General features: G+C 42.7%; 2 protein-coding genes across 4 annotated transcripts in view; one reads left to right on the top strand and one right to left on the bottom strand.

Moving 5' to 3' along the window:
• LOC128765828 (inactive dipeptidyl peptidase 10-like) overlaps positions 1–2594 on the top strand; it is a 58457-nt gene extending 55863 nt beyond the window's left edge. The window contains exons 25-26 of the mRNA XM_053876979.1: positions 824–897; positions 1062–2594. Coding sequence (XP_053732954.1) covers positions 824–897; positions 1062–1202 — 215 coding nt within the window. The 3' untranslated portion in view covers positions 1203–2594. The remainder of the gene's footprint in view (positions 1–823; positions 898–1061) is intronic.
• Positions 2595–2950: 356 nt separating this feature from the next.
• LOC128765922 (inactive dipeptidyl peptidase 10-like) overlaps positions 2951–21957 on the bottom strand; it is a 133255-nt gene continuing 114248 nt past the window's right edge. For 2 of the 3 annotated variants that reach the window (XM_053877172.1, XM_053877173.1), the window contains exons 8-25: positions 21004–21124; positions 18579–18733; positions 17946–18043; positions 16946–17069; positions 16559–16597; positions 15056–15318; positions 14877–14924; positions 13633–13754; positions 13360–13404; positions 9982–10080; positions 9832–9901; positions 9492–9686; positions 9149–9203; positions 8877–8976; positions 8056–8114; positions 7631–7703; positions 7348–7421; positions 2951–5951 (exon numbers count right to left, since the gene is read on the bottom strand). In XM_053877172.1, the coding sequence (XP_053733147.1) occupies positions 5814–5951; positions 7348–7421; positions 7631–7703; positions 8056–8114; positions 8877–8976; positions 9149–9203; positions 9492–9686; positions 9832–9901; positions 9982–10080; positions 13360–13404; positions 13633–13754; positions 14877–14924; positions 15056–15318; positions 16559–16597; positions 16946–17069; positions 17946–18043; positions 18579–18733; positions 21004–21124 (1878 nt within the window). In that variant the 3' untranslated portion in view covers positions 2951–5813. The remainder of the gene's footprint in view (positions 5952–7347; positions 7422–7630; positions 7704–8055; positions 8115–8876; positions 8977–9148; positions 9204–9491; positions 9687–9831; positions 9902–9981; positions 10081–13359; positions 13405–13632; positions 13755–14876; positions 14925–15055; positions 15319–16558; positions 16598–16945; positions 17070–17945; positions 18044–18578; positions 18734–21003; positions 21125–21957) is intronic. The other variant, XM_053877174.1, reaches the window with a different exon arrangement.

Raw genomic sequence — 21957 nt, 5'->3', positions numbered from 1 at the left:
TTCATCATTAACTTTTCTACAAACAAAAACAAAAATACATACATATATATATATATATATATATATATATATATATATATATATATATATATATATATATATATATATATATATATATATATGCCTTTAATATTTGTATGATCTCAATAAAACAAAAAAAAAAAATGAGGGAATTGATGTGAGAGATGTGACCGACAAATACTGTATATTCCTGAGGGTAGGAAGCATTCGATCCTGGTGTGGAGGGTGATGAGTCTCTGACTGAAGGTGAGTTCCATCTTCCATGGGGTGTTGAAGAGGTTGTGCGGAGTCGGTCAAGATACTCTGTCGTGTTGTCCTTCTCTCATCACCTCGTCCGCACAGTGCTGTATTCTTCTAATGCCAGCCTTCTCCACCGACTTGTTCGGCCCGTGTGCACCTCCCACTCGCCCAGAACGCCACTCAAAAGCAGAGTGTGCTAGCGACTCGAGTGGTGGAACTCAGATTAAATGACCTCAACTTCCTCAAGAAGGGCAGACTGTGTCCTCTTGAATAAGACGTTGATGTTCAGTCTGTACATGAGGTTTAACACTCAGCTCCTCTCATAAATCTTTAATTTCCGGTGTACTGGGCTGGAGGTCCAGAGTTAAGCCTGAAATCAGAACTAAACATGATGAAAAAGAACAGAGTGAGAACTGCGCCCCATGGCTCCCAGTGTTACATCACATCAGATTCGGGAGGCTTTTCAAAGACATGGCTAAAGATCAAGTGAGGCGCTTTGCCATCTCAGAACATTGGGGACCAAACCATGAGCCATTAATAATGTTTCTTGTTCTTGTTTCAGCCACTGTTCACTTTCAACACTCAGCTGAGCTGATTAAATATCTGGCAGCAACCAACACCAACTACACTCTCCAGGTGACTCACTAGCTTGATGCTACACTGTGGACAGCCACTTGTGAAGGAGTGATTTATATACAAAGAATGTTGTTTTTCCATTGTTTGTGAAACGACGTTGAATAAACTGATGCGTATGGATGAAGTCCTGGTGACACCGCTTACCAGAACTGTGTCCCCTGCAGATGTTTCCTGATGAAGGTCACAGAGTCTTGTCCCCGAAGAGCCAACGCTTCCTGGCCTCGTCCCTGGTCACTTTCTTCTCTCGCTGCTTCTATCGAGAAGAAATCGTAGAGGTTCCAGAGCCGTCCAAGGAAGATGACTGACCCCCTGCAGCGTGAGAATCCATCCTGCGGTCCTGAAGCAAAGCATCCTGTAGGGGGCAACCTCAAAGACTTCAGCGTCTTCTCCTCCACTAAACTCTTCTCAACAGAATCCTGAGATTATAATCCTCATGTGTGTTTCACTGACAGAGATTAGCAACGGTTGTTTTAATAAACTCTTGAGTCCGGTTGATGATGTCGCTGATGATGTCAGCAACTCACATATGCAGGTGCCTTTACCTTGTCCGTCTGTTTCCATGACAACCTTTGCAGCACAGGAATATAGGTTTTAATCTTAGGAGTGTGTTCATTTAAATATATTTATCATTGATGGTTTGTTTCTGAAGTCTCCGGAAACATGAAAGACACTAGACTGGCAACAGGTCAGCCATTTTGAATGAATAAATATATGGAGGAATGAATGAAAAGCTCCTGGCTCTTTGACCACACCCACACCTCAACATTTAAATAGCTTTTGTGTCATAGATGAGTTTGGATCCAAGACTAGACTTTTTGGAGGCAAGAGTTCCTTGGAGGCAAGGAAGTCCAGAACACGTCGCTGCCAAGAACAACTGACTTGCAGATCACCGTCAGTCAATGGACAATTTCTAGATCTGCACAGTCTGACTATAGAGACAACTGAGACAAGTCTTTGAGAGGTGCAGTGACACTTTGAGAGGCCCAGGATTAAGGTGGAGAAACTACGCCAAGACTTTTATGTCCAGAGCTTTCAAGAAGGCAGAGTCAAGTCTATGAGTTTGAGAGCTTTAGTTAGCTAGTGTAACTGTTCATCCAACTCCACATCGAACCATGCTATACTTACAGCGCCGGTTGGGTAAAGGTACAACTTAAAGCTGTTGGTACCAAGACCTGCTCAAATATGAGACCATAATGGTGAAGTTAAAAGTGTACAGTGTAAAGAGAGTGGCTTTAAGCAAACCAGACTTTTTTAGGGGCGCAGACACCAACCCAAGAGGAGAAAATGTTTCAGTCCATCTCAAGCAAGGACCTGTACTGCTAGATGTTATGGTGTCACAAGACTTAAAGCCTTGTACAGTAGATCATGACACAAACTGGACTTTGGCGCCGTGACAAGAGCTAACCAGTTATCCAAAAAAAAACAAACAAAACAAAACAAAGGATCATTCTTCAGGTTGCCTATCCATCACAAACCTGCATGTTTGGGGCAGAAGCAGTACACACTGTTTAAACTGTACAACAATGTAACCAAGGACCTGAAAGCAACTGGCTCAGCAGTCTCATATGTAAAACTTGTTCACTACCACTGAGACTCTGAAGTGTGTGGGCGGCTTGTTCCCAATCTTTTGGTGTCTGTCTCTCGTCTGTTCACCACGTTCACGTTGCACTTGTGTCGCCTGAAATAAAAAACTGTCACACTTGTCACCCTTTTGTCCTGAGTGACAAAGTTTGTTCCTCACGTTCAGTGTTGTAATACATTTACTCAATGAAGATACACGCACGAACAGACATTGCAACTTCTGTACTTAATTCCCTTTGTAATGATAAGTATGCGTGTGTATGTGGACACTTGAATCAGACTTTGTATGCACATACGCACGTGTGTTGATGACAGTATCATGAAGTCATGTCATGTTGTGAGGATGTGCAGCAGACTTTGCTTGTTACGAGTATATGTTGGCATGTTTGATGTACACACACAAGCGACTACTAGTGTTCTTGCGCATGACATATGTGGATTTTCAGTGAAGACCTGCAGCATTTTTCAGGTTTTTCTTTATTGATAATCATCACTATTGGACAATCACAGTAGCCCCGCGCCTCACCCGCCGCCCGGTCCCGGTTTAAACAACAAGGAAAAAAAAGACGAGAACGAGCTTTACAAAATCCATCCTAGGAAGAGAACCGAGAGCCGAAGTAAAACCCAAAGAGAAAAGATTGAGGGTCAGGACGTTCAGGTCAAATCTGTCCTCCTGTAGACTCTGAGATCCTGCGTCTCAAAAATAGAGTTATTTACACACTCTGCTGTTTTGTCTGTACAAAATGTGTGGACACTTGGCCTCTGACATGCACACACCGCCAACTGTTTATTCACATCAGTGCTTTGACAACATCTACAGGTGGAATCGGACTTCAAGAATGTGACAGGTGGCTGCCTTCACACCACAGGTGGTTGTAATGTTCTGCTCATGAGGACCAACAGGACATTCCAGGAGATGACACTTGCACCCTTCTGTTGAAGGGTCTCAGGTCTCTTGTTTTGATCCATTATAACACTATACAGAGTTGCAATCTTCTGCATCTGCGGCTTCTCGAACCTTTTATGGCGGTACACAAATGAAACTTCATGGAGCATGTTCCAGGCCTTTATGAGTGGAACTCCATGTTACAGTGAAGACCCATGAAGGTCTCGAGCAAACAATCCAGAAATGAAAGTGTCCTTTTGTGACACTGCAGTATCCAAACGCTGGCTTTCAGATGAAAAGAGTGTCGATGGTCACGGTCTTGTTTGGATAAATAGACTCACTGGTCTTAACAGGATTTCACCCCATGTCTTCTACTCTCAACGTGCTGCTTCAAGTTCAATACAAGTAGCATCCGACTTACGACCTGTTCGACATCCACCGGTACTTACGACCATGGCCAGCAGATGCCAGCAGATGCTTTTTCTTTTTTTATTCAATGTCTGGCACGCGGCACGCAGCACGCAGCAGTCCAGCAATGCGTACAACAGTTACGGCAGCACAGTATCTCAGCATCTCACTCTCACACAGTGATCTACCACTACAGTAGCACCTATAACCCTCGCCTCGGCTATTTTGAATGGCATTCGACTTACGCCCAATCTGACTTACGACCGATTGGTCGGGAACGATCCCGGTCGTAAGTCGGATGTTACTTGTAATACCTTTAAATTGTGTTTGATTCTTCAGTTATCTTGATTTTATGAATGGTCCCACCAATCGAACAACAACAATCGAAAAGATACTCATGCTACTGTTACTCAGCGAGAAAAGGAAACCAAGCTGTGACAGACATTTAGAGCAGTGAGATAAACGGGCAGGTATAAGACTTATAGGAGTCTGGACCGATACCAAAAATGAGACCCTAATGTTTAACAGAAAACTGTGGGGGACAGTCAGAGACAAAGTGAAATAATGTGAGACTCCGTAGGTTACTTTAGGGACTTCGAACAATTCAATTCCATTCAGGAGGACAACACTATAAACCACTGACAAGACCTGATCACATCCACTAGAGGGAGAGTCCAAACCGGTCCTCAAAAGGCTGGGGCAGTACAGGTTTTTGCTCCAACCCAACTTCGCAAATCAGGTGGTTGTCAGTCTGGTGCTGCTTGTTTCAGCTGACACCTTACTGAACTGAGTGTCCCTGATCGGTTGGAACAAAAATGTGCACCCACTGCGGCTCTTTCCACAACAGTTCGGACTCCCCTGCACTAGAGGTGGATAATAGGTTTTACGCTTGGCAAGTACCGCTATAAAACAAAATCTAGAACAGGGTTTGTATGAAGAGAAGACTAGGAGAAGACTGGTTCTTGAACCCAGGCCAGCTGTTGCCACTAGTCCAGTGTCATTGTCACTTGTAGCCCTTACGCCATAGCCTGAAGTTTACTTGCTAGCCTTCCCTCAATCCAACCCTATTATTGTTGAGTTGTCATTGCTCCTCCATTTTGGTGCCAGGACCAAGTCATATTCTTATGTTGATGTGGAAACAGTTCAAAGCCTTCTGGTTACACCATGCATTTTGGGCTCTTTGTCCTGCCTTTGACATGTCTAGGACACCCTATAAATTCCAGGAAACGTTCCTACTTTGTCCTCAACCTGGATTTGGTTTGACCTCCAATTGACCTTGACCCAACGAGTTGCTCTTATTCTGGACTCAGGTCTATCCCAGACTAGCAGTTGGTGCAATGGTTGGTTTTTGCCAAAAGCCAAAGACTTGCAACCCCTGTTAAACATTAAATCCTATGGCATGAAAGCAGCCCTGTTTGACTCAGAATAGTGGAAGTGCCACGTGACCAAGTTCTACAATGGTAGTAGAATTCAAATCTGCGATTGTTGCAAGGTCGTGTCATTCAGACGTGAGCTTGTGACCTATGCAATTGGAAATGTACAACTCCGACTGTGAGGCTTGGGCGCAGACCCACAACAATCCAGGCTTTTTTTTGGGAAGGTTGAGACTCAGAGGGGAATTGCACTTACCGATGGTTTCGCTGACTCGCAGATGATGGTGTTGTTTATTCATGAGAAGATAAAAATGTTGAAATACTTCTGTTCTCTTGTTCCAGAGAGACTACGAGTGAGCAAAGGGGGAGGATGAGTCATGCACTTGGGAGGTGAGGGTGACTCGAGTCTTAAGAGGCGGAACAAGTGCAGGTGGTCTTCGTGTGCTTTGCCCGGTAGCTGTATTAACTTGAAGTTGTCTCCAGAGTCTTTGTCGTCGACTGTCTTCATCTAGCACATTTACACGCAAACACCTCCTCAAACACACAAACACTCGCACTTCGTCATGTCGCAGTTAGTTCCACATCTGGAGGAACTGGGTCCAGATGTGACAGGCTTTGACGAGTTGTATCAAAATTCTTGCCAATGTTTTTGGACCTCGAGTTTGACTCTACTCTTCCTCTTCGTCCTCATCGTCGGTCGTTGGTAGTAGTTCCTCCTTAAGACAATCTCTGTAGAAGCTGGTCAACGTGGCAGCCAGGTGCTGGCGACTGTGCCGGGATAGGAAGTGACCCTCATCTGGGTAGATCTGGAACCAGGGATGGAGAGAGTGATGGTGATGAACTGTGAACACTGACACACTCAAGTTTTTGCTTCATAAAAAAGCAAAAAAACAAAATATAATATTGCAATAAAAAGTGGGAACACCTGAACTACAAAAGTATTTTTATGGCGTAGATTTTCAGCTGTTTCTCTATTGAAATACATTGCAACAGCTACAGCGGAGTGCTATGGTCTTTCTGAACGCCAACAATGTTGTGTAGAAGCAGAAGGCACAACGTAAAAATATCCAGTTCGTAGACACGTGTCGGCACCATTTATCAAGAGAATTTATCAAGAGGCTTGTGCAACATTCCTCACATGCGATGTCACAAACAACATTTCACCCGTGAATATCGAAACAAAAAAATATGTTGCAATGGTTACACACTCAAAGTTCAAAGAGAAAGCGTTAGGTCCAAGTAAAACACACCAAGTCAAAACGTATTCAGAGGTACTCCAAGCAGGGTTATGGCATTAAACAGGGTAGTGAATGAAAAAGTGGCTGACTGAATGGCAACAGTGACACTCAACAAACTAGGGCTGCAACGACTATTAAACTAAGTTGAGTGTAACTGAGTATTGAATTCCACGGGTTCATGAGTCGTGACGTCGTCCCTCTCTCCGCAGTAGACTGAGACTATAGGACGTTGCGACTCTGGACCGTTAAAACATTAAAACAAGACACATCAAAGGACACACTCCTTACACACAATATTTTGAGCAATTAAAATTGAAATATAAAGTTTCAAAGCACCATTTTACACAATACTAGTATTTACAACATTTCACATTTGTTCAATTTCTTTATTCAATTCCTATTTTAAACCATCAGACATGTTGGCATGTTTCTCAACCTGTACACGTCATGTACGACTAGTGGACTAACTGTTAAGAAAGTCAGTGAAGTCGACTGTGAAAACAGTGGCAGGTTCAGAAGGTAAGGGTTTTTGGCGTGTGCGCTCAGTGACGTATGAAATAGCATTAATGCAAGAGCGTGAAAATATGCGGTTGAGCAACTGCAGAAGTGTGTGTTCAGCAGTGCAAGTGAGTGACGTACAGAAAATACTAGTATGTGAGTAGCTCCGCTTTTCATGTAGAATTATGGTGGGTACATGAGTCTTGCAAGATTTATGTGTTGCACAAGATGATTGACATCTTCTGTTGGAGACTGTTGACCAGCGCAAGGGGATGCTTCTTATGAAATAAAGCAGAGACGATGTAAGGCTGTCGGAGGATTGCTCATCTCAGTTTGTCGTCACAGGAAGTGGAAAGTCGACAGTCCTCAACTCACCAAGCTGAGAGTGGACGTGGTAACATGATGATGAAAGTGTGTACCATTGAGCGTGTCATTTAAACTTGTTCTGCGTATCACTGTCACCGACCTGCATGGAGTAGTTTGCGCCGACTTTCACCAGATTCTTGACCAGCTCAGCAGTGTGCTGGAAGTGGATGTTTGCTGGAGAACGCGCAAAGAAATAGTGTCAGCAAAGTTGGGCTGTGGAAAAGACAATAACAATCTACCCTGCGTCAACACATTTCACATTCATGCTTCCACATGCCAGAGTTTCACCCTGGAAACGGGAGAATCGACCAGATAAGCTCTTATCTTCATCTTTCCGTTAGAAACCATATGTCTGCCTCCCCACCGGCTTCATTGTTTCTCACCGTCGGCTGTGGCGTGGACCAGCATCAGCGTCTGCTCCCTCAGAGCGTGAACGTTCTGCAGCACGCTGGAGAACTGAGCATGAGAGGCACACAAAGTCAATTCCAGCCATTGTCATAGTATAAACTGCAAAAGAAAATCAGACACTTCTTAACTGCGAAAACTGGAAATCCATCAGTCCTTTTTTTTATCATTTATGAAGAAGAGAAAAGAAGCAATCACCGATCCGCTCATTTATCAGTCGAACAGAGGCTGAACAACAACTTAGTTGCAGACTGATTAATTGCTTTGTTGCGCCTCACAGCAACACAACACAGAACAAACAGAGGGGGTGGAAGGGTCGCGGCGCCAGCTCTGCCAACAGCTGCGCTCGCCGGCTGCAGCTCCACACTCTCAGTGACACTGCAAATTTAAAAAGTAAACACACCTGATATCGGTTGTCGTCCCGGACCGGCACACCCAGGAATCGTTCGGAGAACGCCGACGCTGTGCAAAGAGAAGAGGTGTTAAACTAACTCTGACCTGCCACTGTGCTACGTTTATTAACAAATGTAAACAGGATAGCTGAAGATGCCAGTTTAGATTTAACAGCTTTGAGAGTCTTAGCTGTTTGTGCCACACCAGCTTCGTCTCAAAATAAGTTTTATAAACTCTGTTGTGATAGAGTCAACATTTAATACGGTGTAACAACAGTGTCAAATAATACTTTGTTTAGATGGATGTAAAACCAGTCTGGGACAAAGGTTTTGAGCGACTTCAGCGTCAAATTTGACTGTTATGGAGCTGTGTAGTCTTTGCATTTTCAGAGCTCCCGAGGTGGCGCTCTCAGCCTAAAAAACAATTTTATTGAAATGTGGTGATCTTGTGCTGGCTAGATGAGGTTTCATGAAACAGAGTCCTAATTTTCAGAGGACGCTCAATGGTACTGCCTCCTGTAAACCAAGAACACCATCTAGTGGTATTTGAAAATGAGGACACTGTTTTTTCAACCATGCAGGTGTCTTGAGACAGTGTCCTCATTTTCAGGGTCCACGAGAGGGCACTCCCTGCTGGCTTCAACTATTCCAATGACACCTCACATCAGTTTTAAACTGAGAGCACCACCTCCTGATCTTTGAAAATGAGGGCAGTGTTTCATGAAGCCTCACCAGCCCGGTACTAATTTCCAGCATTTCCAGTCTGACCAACATCTCAGCCTCTCTGAACCATTTAACCTTGGATGGAGTTGGAGCTGGAAAAGTGACTCACCATAGAGTTTCCAGTCGGTCACAGGCGACATAGCACAAGCGCATTTGAAGATATTATCAGTGGACTTCAGCATCATCAGGGCTAAATAAGCTCCGTAACCCTGCAGAGAAGAGAAACACACGAACGATACTTGCTACTCTACTTCGACTTCCAGTTAACTAAACTTTAAATCACTGATCTTCACTGGAAACGTTTGGTTGGTGAAGTTTCCTATTTATGAAAATTTAACTGAACATTCTGGTCAACAAATAACGGGTCATCAGTTCACTCACCTTTCCGAACACGGCTATCCGAGTCTTGTCCACGTACGGAAATTTCAGCAAATATCTAGAGCGTACAGAGAGAAAAAAAGGTTTTATACAGACATGGTTTTGCTTGTTGTTCAGCGTACAGACAGAACCAGACAAATATTGTGCAGAGATGCGTCAGTCAAGAAAGATGAAGTCAACCAAGTCAACCAGTGTGGACCTTTCAAAGTTGCCAAGCCAAGAGGCATCACCACAGCTAAGTTATTGATCAAAGACCATCTCTAGGATTAATCTCAGAATCATGGAGAATTACATCCACAGACAAAGCCAACATTTAAAATAAAAGCGAAGAAGAACAACAACTTACTCCACAGCTGCGATCTGGTCCTGGACATCCACCGTCCCCAGTCTCTGGTAGACCTCGTGAAGGATCCTCTGTCCCTGGAAGCCGCTACCTCGACCATCCAGGCGAGCCACGATCACATTATCTGAGCTGACCAGCACGGAGTCCCAACTGAGACTGTAGAGGTCGCTCACCGCCTGCTCACCGGGAGCAGTGTCACTGTTGCCAAAAGTGGAAAATTGAAATATGAAGAATAATAAACATAATAAAAACATCGACAGAATCTATGCGTTTAGAAAAAGTAATGGCTAAAAAGAATGGCAACCGTAAACAAAAGAAAAAAAAAAATACACGTTTGACTTACATGACCAGCAGGAGGCCGTAGTGTCGGGATTCAGAGAAGTCTGGAGGGTAAGAGATCTGCAGTGGCAGATCTGTCACCAGACAATGACAAGTCTCTCAGTCAGTGATCGTGTGAGCATCTTCCGCCAAAACAGAGAAACAAACTTCTCACCAAAATGTTCCATGGGGACCGTTCTGAAGTCTGTGAGCTGTATTCGCTTGTACTTCAGCGCAGCTTTCAGCAGAGAGTTGTTCTCCAGGATGAAGTAGTCTGGGCAGAAGATGGAGAAGAGAACAGTTTTGAAGTGGTGAAAAGCTGAGTCTTGTTTGCCAGGGAGGGGACGGACGAGTGTGTCAGAAGAGGACAGTTGATCCAGTTTCATCACATTACAAGACGATTCAAAGTGACTGAGCAAAGAGAATCAAACCAAGGTAGCAACCTCAACCAAGTTAGGAACAGAGATGCCAGAGATGCCTCTTTTTGTCATGATAGTCATCAGTAAAAGTTCCAGTTTGAGTAAGTGAAGCAGTAGAGGTGACTAGTGAGCACTGTGCCGTACTACCGTGTTACACACTTCAACCAAAGACAAGACCTATTTCCTCATGTCAAGTGAAGTCCCACACCAGCTACTAATCTATTATTCAAAACTATTTTTAAAACCATTTGTTTATCAGATTGGTGCCTTTGAAAAATGTATTTAATCAAATCCCGATTTATGTCAGCACTTCCACCATTCCCTAACACTAACATTGCTTCTTCAGGTGGCATGACAGACTACAGGTGACATCACTCAAACTCCAGCAGGAGGCAAGGACTCCAGCAGGTGCACACACAATTCCCACACAGTTTGATGTGATTTCTTTCCTCTTTTTAGCAACTCGATGTGGTCTGTGAGACTTAATCTCTGACAGAAAAACATATTAAATGAAGTTTGGGGTTACAAAAATGGACAACATTAATATACCACTGAAGTGCTTCAGTAGTTTTAATAGAGCTGGTACAAAGAAGGTTGCAACCCATCCTCACCCGCATGGCGTAATATACTGATGTTGGGAAAGTGGAGTTTAGAGTCCTATACTGACGCTGAACTGAGACTGTAGGGTTCGCTCATGACCTGCCCACCTGGGGCGCTGTCACTGTTGCCAAACAGGAACATTTAAATATTGAACTATTATGAATAATAAATGTAATAATAAATATAATAAATCATCAACAGAATGTATGTGTTTAGGTTGTCAACTGAGAAACACTCCACCTTCTGCGGCATTCCCAACATCAATATATATTACGCCATGCCAGTGAGGATGGGTTCAATAAGAGTATCGTTTCCTCACAATTTCTAAAATGCTAGGTTCCAGAGCTGCTGCATCAACACTGACTCACCAGGGTAAATGCAGACGTCAGTGACGGGCAGCTGCCGAGCCAAACAAAAATAGCTCGACCTTCATCAGAATCATAATTCAACGTTTCATTCAGAGTCAAAAGTTCCATTTCATAAACCAATTTCTCCACACGCCGCAAACAACAACCACCCAGTTTGGCTAATTTATTTATCTATTTCTGTTTCCGTTTAAAAGCAGGACCAGATGGAATTCATCCAGCACTTCTAATAGAAAACCCAAAATCAATAGCTGTCTCATTATGAAACCGCCCGGGTCTCAGAGTTCCCAGCTGTGGATGGAGGGTCTATCCAAATAACCTCCAGCAAATTGCTTGCTTTTTGGCTGTGCAGCTGTTAACTTTTGGGAGTGACGCACACAGAGCACACACACACACACACACACACAAATGAAGACGCGTCGCTTTGTTTGTCATGACCGCGCGTCCCAGCAATCATACATGATAGATGGTATTCCATGAATCTAAAGACAAAGTCAGATTACCCAAAAAGCCATCAAGTCCAAACAAAAGCAGCGTGTAAATGAGCAGCCAGGGAACGTCACAGCTGAGGCTGTTTGCTCTGCTCTCACCAGAGTTTGTGTTTGTGGCTCATGCACACACTATCTGTGGGCATCTGATCAAATAGTCACTCATTTCGAGTGCAAATGTTCAGATGAGATATTCTTCATCGATGAAAAACCTAAAACATCGTAATCTCATCATTCATACAGACCATAAATGAATATAGAAAATGAAATTTTTTGTATTTGTATTTGCCTCTCTGGGTGAAAACCAGTTTACTGTTTCAAGGCCTTAGATCTTGGTCAACAACGGTTGATGCTTTAGTGTCTAGATCCCTCCACTTCCACTCCCTTCCAGCTCTAGAACTACTATTTCAATGAGGGAAGACCGAGCAGGGGCATTTCACTATTCTTATGTTGACAAAAAAACAGGCGCTGTGCTGTTAGTCTCTGGGGTGCGTAATGAAGCACTGTGTGAACTGTACCAGTGACCTAACTGTCTCATCACACCAGTGCTGAGTCTGGATGACCCTTGCAATCTTGCAGCTGAGGGAAGCAGAAGCGAGGAGTGACAGCGCTGTTCATTTCCCCTTTACATGAATCACTTCTGGGGTCATGAAATCGACCTGTTGGAACATAATATCTGTCATGACTCAAACACTGCTGAACAAAGCCATTCGCCAGAGGTGCTGTCCATGGTCCTGAATTTCAGATCTCTGCTCAGGCGCTTGTTTTAAATATAGACTTAGACTTTCTTTATTGTCATTGCACAAAAACATATCACTATATTATGGTAACAAAATTTCGGAATATAACATGAAACCTGGGGTTCGGCCCACAAGACGTAACATTCAGTTTGTGGAGTGCCGCCATATTGGTACAGGGGCAGCTGAGACGAGAGTGCAACCTGACATCATTGCAGAGAAGAGGTACTTCATAATGTAAACAATATTTTGTTTATTTTATTTTTGAAAATGCACCAAGTTAGAGGGTTCATCTACTATTTACAGTGTTTATTCTCTGAGAATAAGTAATAATTATGATGATAGTATTCATGAAATTATATACATAAATAAATAAAAATATTATACAAATAAAAAAAACAATAACAACAAAACAAATTACTGTAGTTGCAATGTAAACCCTCAAAGGACATTAAAAACATCTGGATTCCTGTTACTTTAATAGACTACATGCTATAGCCTTTATTCTTGCCACAGTGGGGAAATTTGACTGAGTGAAGTCTTTGACTAAAGATGGCAGCACGACTCAGTATTTTGCCTAAAACACCAACTTTAACTATGAAGCGAAACCTGGCTGTCCAGGTCTGCTTGCTTCCAGCATCAACAGTTATTGTAACACCCATCAAAAATAGCTTCCAGTATTTCAAGTGCGAAATAATGCAATGAAGTTGCACATAAAAACAGTTAACTGCAGTCATTGCATTAAAAAAAGGCAGGATAACTTCTCACTAAGGCTTTTCCTCTTGTCCTCTGTTCGTCAGGATTTATGTTCCGGGGGCAGGTGTGCAGCAAGGCAGACCCCCCACCCCTCCTCCAAGTCATCTGCTCAGTAACAAGCAGGCAACTTGGACCACAAAGATAAAGACTCTCATCACAGGAGTGCTGCCGCCGTGAACTGAACTTACTTGAGTTATTGAGGCTGTGAAGGATCACGGTCGGCGCCCCGGGACCTGAGCAGAAGAAGAACAAGGCTGTCAGAGTGATACAAAGTCTTGCTCAGGGGTTAAGTTAGCTGAGCCGTGCGCCTGTAGGAGGAAATCAACACTCTTCCATATCCAACTACATTTTATTTCTACAACAACCAGAGGAGGATGTAGAAAAGTTAACAAGAAAGAAAGCAGTTTTTCAGTTTAATTTGCCTCTGTGATGTAGAACCAATATTTGAGGATGAGACACACCTTTGCAGTGGAGTACGATGTGCTGGTTTGTAGGGCTGAACACGGCGTCGAAGTACGAGCAGTGAGCTTTATTCAGCTCGCATGTTAAACAACGGCGTGGGAACAAACCCACTGTTTTCACACTGAAAGAGGAAAACAGTTATAAACCAGCTCAAAACGATTCAGGAAACAAGACTTAAAGTCTACATGGGAATGTTTTATGATAGATAAAGATACATGAGCTACATAACATCACTCCAGAATAAGTATTGAAAATGGGACTAAAGACGAAAACAAACTTGGTGATGTTCTAAATGTGCATCATACCGCCAATAAAAGAGACTTCTCCCATCAGACCAATGGAAACAACAGGTGTTTTATTTACATTAAAGCCCTGAATGCACTGTTTTAGACCGAGTGTGTTCCTGGCTGTTGTCTCAGCAAATGTCTCGGTAATTTTATTGATCTGATGTGATGAGCTTCATGAAACTCATTTATAGAACCCACTAGATAGCACGGTCGGCCCGAAAGTATTTGGATTTGAACTATTTCATACATCATTTTTAAACAGAGAGCGGCATCTCCTGAGCTCTGAAAATGAGAACACTAATTTTAGAAGCCTCACTCAGCCCACCACGAGTGATGGGGTTAAATATCTTGGCAACATGATGCTTGTTTGCTGTTAAAAATCCTGCTTTGCTGCAGCTGCATCGTTGTTTGATTCAAAGTCTTTTATTTCCCCTGAAAAAAACATTTTCTTTGTAATTGTACAATGCAAACAGCAACATGTACTGTTTTTATTGGTAATAATACATATTTTTATAGTAGAATGCAATTTTTTCTTCATTAAACTATACACTTTTTTTCGACAATCAACATATCATAAAAAATGAATGACATGCAGACTATTTACATCTGAATTATTCGTAATAAAAATCCAAAGGTTGTAATGAATTTATTGATTTAGTACATTTTAATTTACTCATTTTGTACGTGGTACTTTACAGAATAATAGAATCGGTATAATGTGTTATTCAATTATTAATACGAAATAAAATCTATCGAAAAAAAAAATATATATATCAGTTATTTGTTCCTAAATCTGCATGTTATCATTTTTATGGCAAGCAACAAAGGAAGCCATTATGTTTTTTTTTTGTACAGAATATTTATCGGAGAATGTTGAAATGTGTTTTTACGTTTAAAACAACTCTGTGTTTGCACTTGCTGAATAAAACATATTGTCGGTGGACAAACACACAGACCTGTAGAGCTGCCTGCGCCGAGGCGATCCCTCCGTACTGAGAAAATAACTGTGAGGAGAAAACAGATAAAATCAGTTCACTCTATTTCCTGGGTGTCTAAATGCAAATATATAGTGCTGCTGTTATCTCAGCATGAGCATGTGATTGGAAACAAAAACTGGAAATCAGCTCATACTAACAGGATCTCTGCGTTTTCATCAAAGGCCACGATCTTTGTCACCTCCCAGTTGCCCGACGTCAAATGACGCACCTCGTTCTGATCCACTCTGAACTGAAACCAAGGCAGGAATGTCAAACACACGGTCAACAATAACAAAGTGGAACTCTTCCTCACCTGAGTGGTGAACATTGCGATGTGATGAAATTCTCCACGTCCACCTTGTTTGACCGGAACTGTCAGGAAGAATCTGCTGCCGTCTTGAGAGAAAACCGGCTCTTGGTTCTGCCCAAACAAAACATGAGAACTGAGAAGAAGAAACAAAACTCGAACATACACAGAGAGCGACTTGTCAGAGAACATGAAATACACGCCAGAAAGCAGGCATTTATTTTGTTATGTTTTAGTGATTCTTTTATTAAGTTTTCTGTTTATAAATGAGATTCAAATGCAGGTTTAGCACTTGAGTTTTATGAGCAGCCAGCCACATTTGAGGGACACTCATTTGACTGCATTTGATGGGGAAGAGTGACAGAAGAATGAGCCCATACTTTGCTCTTCCACTTGAAGCATACTGAATCTCTAAAGCTGCACCTGTCTTCTTTCGCTAAAATAACTAAAATAAAAGAGCCAGAAGTGCTGAGTTGCAGTCATGTTGGTTTTGTGATAACTTGTGTCTATTCCATCAAAGACTGAAAGAAAAAGGCACATGTTTTTAAGCAAACTTGAAACAGCTCTTTAAAGATCTGTAGACTTGACATTCAAATGACCTTGTTTTATAGAGGGACAGTTCCAGTGCAGCAGTTTGGAAAGGGAGGCCAGATGGTTTGGATGGTGGAGAGGGGAGACAGTGGACATGTTGGACGAAGATGAGACCAGAGGAAGGAGGAGAATAGGAAGTTAATGGTGAATGAAGATGAAGAGGACAGGTGCAAGAAATGTTTGTTTGGCTTTAGCTTCTGACTTCTTATCTTGTCTTAAATAGAGAAAAGTTTTTCTATCCTTCTAAACAAGCCAACTCGGAAATATTTTAACTCACAGATTGACCTGCTATCTTGGTGCTTGACCACACATGGTTCAGGATCTGGTCACAGGCATAAGCGATCCTTTTTATTCCATTATGGAGTATGTTTGTTTTTTCAAGTATGATGTCATACAACTGTACTGGTAATATATAATGTGTCCCCCCCTTTTTCTTTTACTTTAACAAGTTTTGGCAATTTATCATGAGAGAATCCCTTTTCATTGTGTATCGTGAACTCTCCGTCTTCTTATCACCCAACCTGACAACAAAGCCAACAGAACCTTAAATTGGGCAATAAGCTAAACTGCTCCTATTCCGTCTGCGTTTCTGACCACAACCTGAACATCTGGGTGAAAGTGAAAACCACGTCTTGCAGCTGGTTGCATCAGCAGTTGCTGGATTTGAGCCAATAAACAGCATTCTCTACAGACAGTGAGTGAAACCTGGAGAGTTTATCCCTGAGATGATGCCATATTGCATGACCGAGAGGAGGATGTTTACCTGCTTCGAGAGCCAGAGCTCGGAGCTTTCCTCGTGTCTCTGGAAATGAGAAAGCAGATAAGTGTGAGAGGTGAAGCACATCATGACGACTGAGTCTCAAGAAGTTCTAGATTTCTGGGCACATGACTGCAGCTTGTACGTGACAGCTGGGAGAGACTTGCCTCATTTCTAACCCATAGATGTCAGTGTGAGCAGACGGAGCACAGCTGAAAAGCTTGTTTGAGCGACAACCCATCAAACATAGAGACAGCTAGTGTCTCATAAGTTCACTTCTATTGAAGCACTTACAGAAGTAACGGTGAGTAGATGGCAACGATCAGGATGTCTCTATTGTCCTTGTATTTGTCACGATTTAAGTCAAAAATACACAAACGCAAGTTCACTCACGGTCACACAGGCTCCTGTCGTGGTGTCGCACACAGTCAGGATGGAAATGTTCTGGGCCCGGTTCAACCACCGCACGGCCGTCCTGGTCTTGCTGATCCACTTCACCATGGTCACGTAGTGTTCTCTGCAGACACAGATTACTAGTTGGACATTTTTGCTTTGATTCCTGGTTGCTACGATGTGCATCAGAAGTAGGATGGTGTGTTTGAACTGTCACATGATCATCCCCTATGGGAAGTCACCAAGCCAGGCTGTAAGGGACTATGAAGTGCCGCTGACAGGATGCCAGATTGAAAGTAGGCTGTGCGATAAATACTGACAGAGCACCATCACAAGATTAGCGCCACACACTGACTCACATTCTGAAGTGTGAGAGAAAGTAGCACGTGCCGGTCAGGGTTCACATTCAGGGCAGAACTTACATTTCTCCTTTTGTTTTGAAGAGAGATGTGTCGGGGTTTACGTGTGTTAGAAACAAAACACTAGCTGGGACTGGATACAGTGGCGTATCATGTGACATGAATCAGTTCCTCATCCTGGGTCAGGTGTCTGAGGAAGCAGCTGAGAGACCCCTTCTGTTTTCACCCGTGACCTCTGAGATCCTCTCGGAGCATTAACCCTCAAGGGAGGCGTGCACACATCCGAGCATCTGTCCCATCCAGGTCATTCTTTTGTCACCGTACAGTGAGAGGGGTTTGGAGAGTGTAACTCAGATCCTTCAAGAAGCAAAGTTTCAGTAGCTCTTTGTCATCACAGAAAGACCATAGAGTGAAGTCAGGGATTAAGAAAGGGTCATGTCACGGGTTAAAGTTCTCAAGTTGTGTTCGCTCTTAGTCATAGGCGGTGTTCATCACAGAAACAGCAGGCTACTGTGGATATGTTCAATATATGGAGCAGCAGGAATCTTTGTGATCCAGACGATCCATCAATCTTGGATTAGCGGAGATTATCGCTTGAACCTGGAGAATTTTGCCGCTCTGCTCTTCAAAAAAGGGCTCACCGAAGTTTCAGGCTCTCTGGTGGCATTAGCTCCAGAGTGTGAGTCGGCCCGTACAGGTTCACCACGTAGAGCTTCACCACCGGGTTTGGCTGACCAGCCTGTGGAGTGAAACATTGGACACATTAGCCAGGAAAATAGACACACACTACTTGGATAAAACAACATCACAACTCCACTGCTGTTGGCTGTTTTAAAACCTTGAGCAACGTTGCTGCGTATAACAAAATAAAACACCTTTTGAAAAAGGTGAATGAAAGAATTTTAATTCCTTAAATGTAGGGCAAAATAGCAAGAATCATGTGACATGCCACATCAGATTCAGGTTCTAGTTTGAGCACCAAGAGAGGGACAGACCTCTAAGTCCGTGGCAAGCTCAGCCATCTAAAGAAACAAAGGTCTTCTGCTTACATCCTGGGCACTTTAGTACATACTGATAAATAGACCCCAAAAAAGGAGACATTTTTGGGTGCATTGACGGTGTGATTGAAAGACAAAAAAAAAAGCCTTGTGCTTCCTATGCAGGAACAGAAAAGCCTGCAGACATTAGAAATGCAGCGAACAATAATTCGGAACATGTTTTTCAACAGGAAAATATAGCAAGTTCCATGTATCTATATGAGTAGCGGCACTTACTTTGGGGTAAGGGTAAAGCTTTCCTCTGGGGTATGTGGAGCCGGTGAATCTGGGTAAAGCCATGTTTGGCACCAGACTGTCATTGAGCACCAGGAAGGCCAAACGCTCTCCGTCAGGTGACCACCAGTGAGCAACATGGGTCTGAAGAATCTCCTCTGAGGAACAGCAAAGAAAGTCAATAAAGGAATTCATCATCATTTCCTTGAGTGAAGTCACGGATCACGGAGAGCATTTGCTTATTAAAACATTTACCTTGTTTGACTTTGATCATTAAAACAACCTTTACTTGTGTACTCTCGCTAATCTAACTCCGGCATGGGCTTCTATTTTTCCACTAAAGTGTGATAAAAGATTGGTAATGGATCTAATGTACCCGGTGACCTTCAGCCGCCGCTTCACTGTTCTCCCCATGAGAAGATCCAGCCCTTCTGATGATACCATAACATTACTTTTCATCAGATTTGCAGCACCGTTTCTTCCCCTGAGAAGAAACGTCTGTTTACTTGGAGCTCATTAAACAAGTCTGCACACTCAGCAGGAAGACATACAACCACCAGGACAAACCTGAGGAATACGCAATCGCAGGAAGTGTTTAATGAGACACTTTGTCTGGCGCCGGAACAAAAGTCACCAGTCGTAATGGTCGGCCCGAGGCGTTTAGTCTGGTGCGAACATTTCAAGTCAAGTTTGAAAAAAAGAGGCAGCGAAGAAAAACATTAAATGTGGAGAAAAAGTATATTAGTTAGGAGAGCTATTCTGGAAATAGATAACTAAGGAATTCATTATTTTAAACAACAAAAACCAAGATGTATATAAGGATACATAAATATCCAAAAATAATTGTATTGTCCATCACACTACATTATCAAGATGACTGAATGATGAAATAGTGGTCACTACAGTCACACGAACGTTAATTTATTACAGTGATTGAGTTTTGTAATGTTTAAATACTTAGTTTTGGGCCGATTTATCCAGAACCAGTCATGTGACCGGACAAGCCAGTCGGCCCAATGGAACTCAGTTATGGAAATCTGAACGGAACACACCTGCAAACCAGCACCAAATTCAAACAATTTCCAAGAAAACTCATTTCAAACCTTGAAAGTTAGTTGTAAGTGGAAAGATTTATCTATCTTTGCAATTGCCCTGTCACAAAGTTCATATTCAGTCATAATGTTTAGAAAAGTTAAAGCTGTAGTAGATTAATAAAAATAGTTCTAAATGTGTTTTATTTTAGAAAATATTGAATGAGTAGCTCATGTTCCAATTCATGCTACAGTAAAATGAGTGAAAAGGTAGAAGTGGCAGCAGCTTTTATTGGGAGTATCAAGGGAGGACAAGACCTTAAAAAGGTACATCGGAGGGAGAGCTTGTGTAGAAAAGTCAAAGTTTATGAGGCAAGACTCAGATGGCTTGGAGAGGAATCGTGTTGGATGTTAGAGCTACAACTTGAAGGAAGGGCGTGACAACCAATGAGATTCATTCATGCTCATGAGGTGATCACATGGGTCGAAACTGGTGCGACATAACTCAGATGGTAGAGTGGTCGGCCAACTACCGTGTCTGTGTCACTCCCCCTGAGCAAAACAATTAACCCCAGCAGCCAACTGCCATGTGTGTTAGGGTGACTTAGTGTAAAGTAGCTGAGGGCTGGTGAGGCTTCATGAAACAGTGTCATGATTTTCTGAGCCCACTACTCTGTGCTGAAAGCTTTAAGTTCCAACAACTATTTAACTAAAACCTCACTGTATTTCTAAACCTAGAGCGGCACCTTCCGAGCTATGGAAGTGAAGACACTGTTTCATGAAGCCTTATTAGTCTGTCACAAGTGTAATGTGCTTTGGTTGCTGAATAACCACGGAAAGCGCTATATAAGAGCCATTTCCAGTACCATTTAACAAAAAAAGTCAGGGTGAAGGTGTAGTATAGTTCAAAGTGTTGGAAGGTGACCAGCCTCTGAGGGAAAAGTAAGTCAGAAGATGAAACTCGCACTGGCACAGTTTCCTTGGTCTGAGTAGTAAAGTCAGTTTCCATTATTGTAGTGCTGGGCTGGTGAGGCTTCATGAAACAGTGTGCTCAATTTCAGAGCTCCAAAAGGGAGTGCTCTTGGTTTAACAACTGATGCCAAGTTTCTTTAAAGTTCGAAGGGTTTTAGAGCAAAACGTGCCATCTTCTGGGCACTACACTTTACACTGTTTCACGAAGCCTCACCGCACTTCAGAACAGTCTTTCCTAAACACTCTTTCCTCATTCTAAAAAATAGTGGTTGATGAGAAAACTGAACCAGAAGCGTTGAACTAAAATTGATTCAAAAAAAGAATCTATGGATATTAACTTGAATCACTCAAAAAAAAAGAAAAAAATATGTGCTGGACAACAGGATGAAAAGAACATAGAAGTCAGAGAAGAATCCCAGCGTTACCTTCATAAAGCCAGTCCGCAATGCCATTGAAGACAACACCTTCCTTTCCGGACGAGGTCAGTCTGAGGGAATTACTCTTCACATCCGACTGATAGTAGATGTTGTTCTCAAAGATGTAGATCTAAGGAGATAAAGCAAACAAAAACCCATTTTTTCTTTATAACTTCTTTTACATCTGGTGTGCAAATAAGCATCCATCCAGTTTCATTTCATTGTGCACGTCAAAAACAACCGCAGATTTACTCCTCCAGCTCCAGTCTGAGCCAGAACGTGATCACTTGTCAAGAATCGGTGAGTGAAATGGTTTCTCTCTGCTCTCATCTCGGCCTTCTGCTGTCTGGCTGGAAGCCATCAAGACATCATCATCATCATCATCAGTCCAGAAGGCGGGATGTGCTCAACGCCGCGGAGAAACAATTATTTACAGTAACAGCCGACGTGCAACAAAGGCACCATCTGCAGACAGCATTCTTTATGAAAAACAGCTCATTACCAAAGACGTTGAATCCAGCGTTTGATATTTCAGGACTGCAGAAATATGGAAATCAGATGGAAGCTCGACCTCTCTGGTTCATGACAAGGTGCACTCCAGTGTTATTTATGACGGCTATTAAAAGTATCCTCACCCGGTGTTGGGGCTCATGCTTGCCCTGACAGGCTTTATTTTCTCTCTTTCTTTCGTTTCTTTTTCAAAATAAAAATTTGAAATAATTAAAAAGAAAAAGACCTGTCATGCCGTTACACTTCTGGGGTTCAAACATCACCATCGCGGCAGCAACATGATTGAATCTCCACTTCCTTCCACTGACATTTGGTGCAATTTCAGATTCAATTACTGCTTTCGCTCCAGTTTCAGTTCAAGCTGAGGTGAGCAGAAATTGGCTGCTCCCACGAAAGGTCAGGAGCGACAAATGTGAACGTTGTGGGAGCTGTAACTACGCAGCGTCCCATCTC

The sequence above is a fragment of the Synchiropus splendidus genome, chromosome 10 (assembly GCF_027744825.2).
Source record: "Synchiropus splendidus isolate RoL2022-P1 chromosome 10, RoL_Sspl_1.0, whole genome shotgun sequence".
In the NCBI taxonomy this organism is placed as follows: Eukaryota; Metazoa; Chordata; class Actinopteri; order Syngnathiformes; family Callionymidae; genus Synchiropus; species Synchiropus splendidus.
Note: the sequence above shows the minus strand (reverse complement) of the source record. Positions and strands in the feature narration are given on the sequence as shown.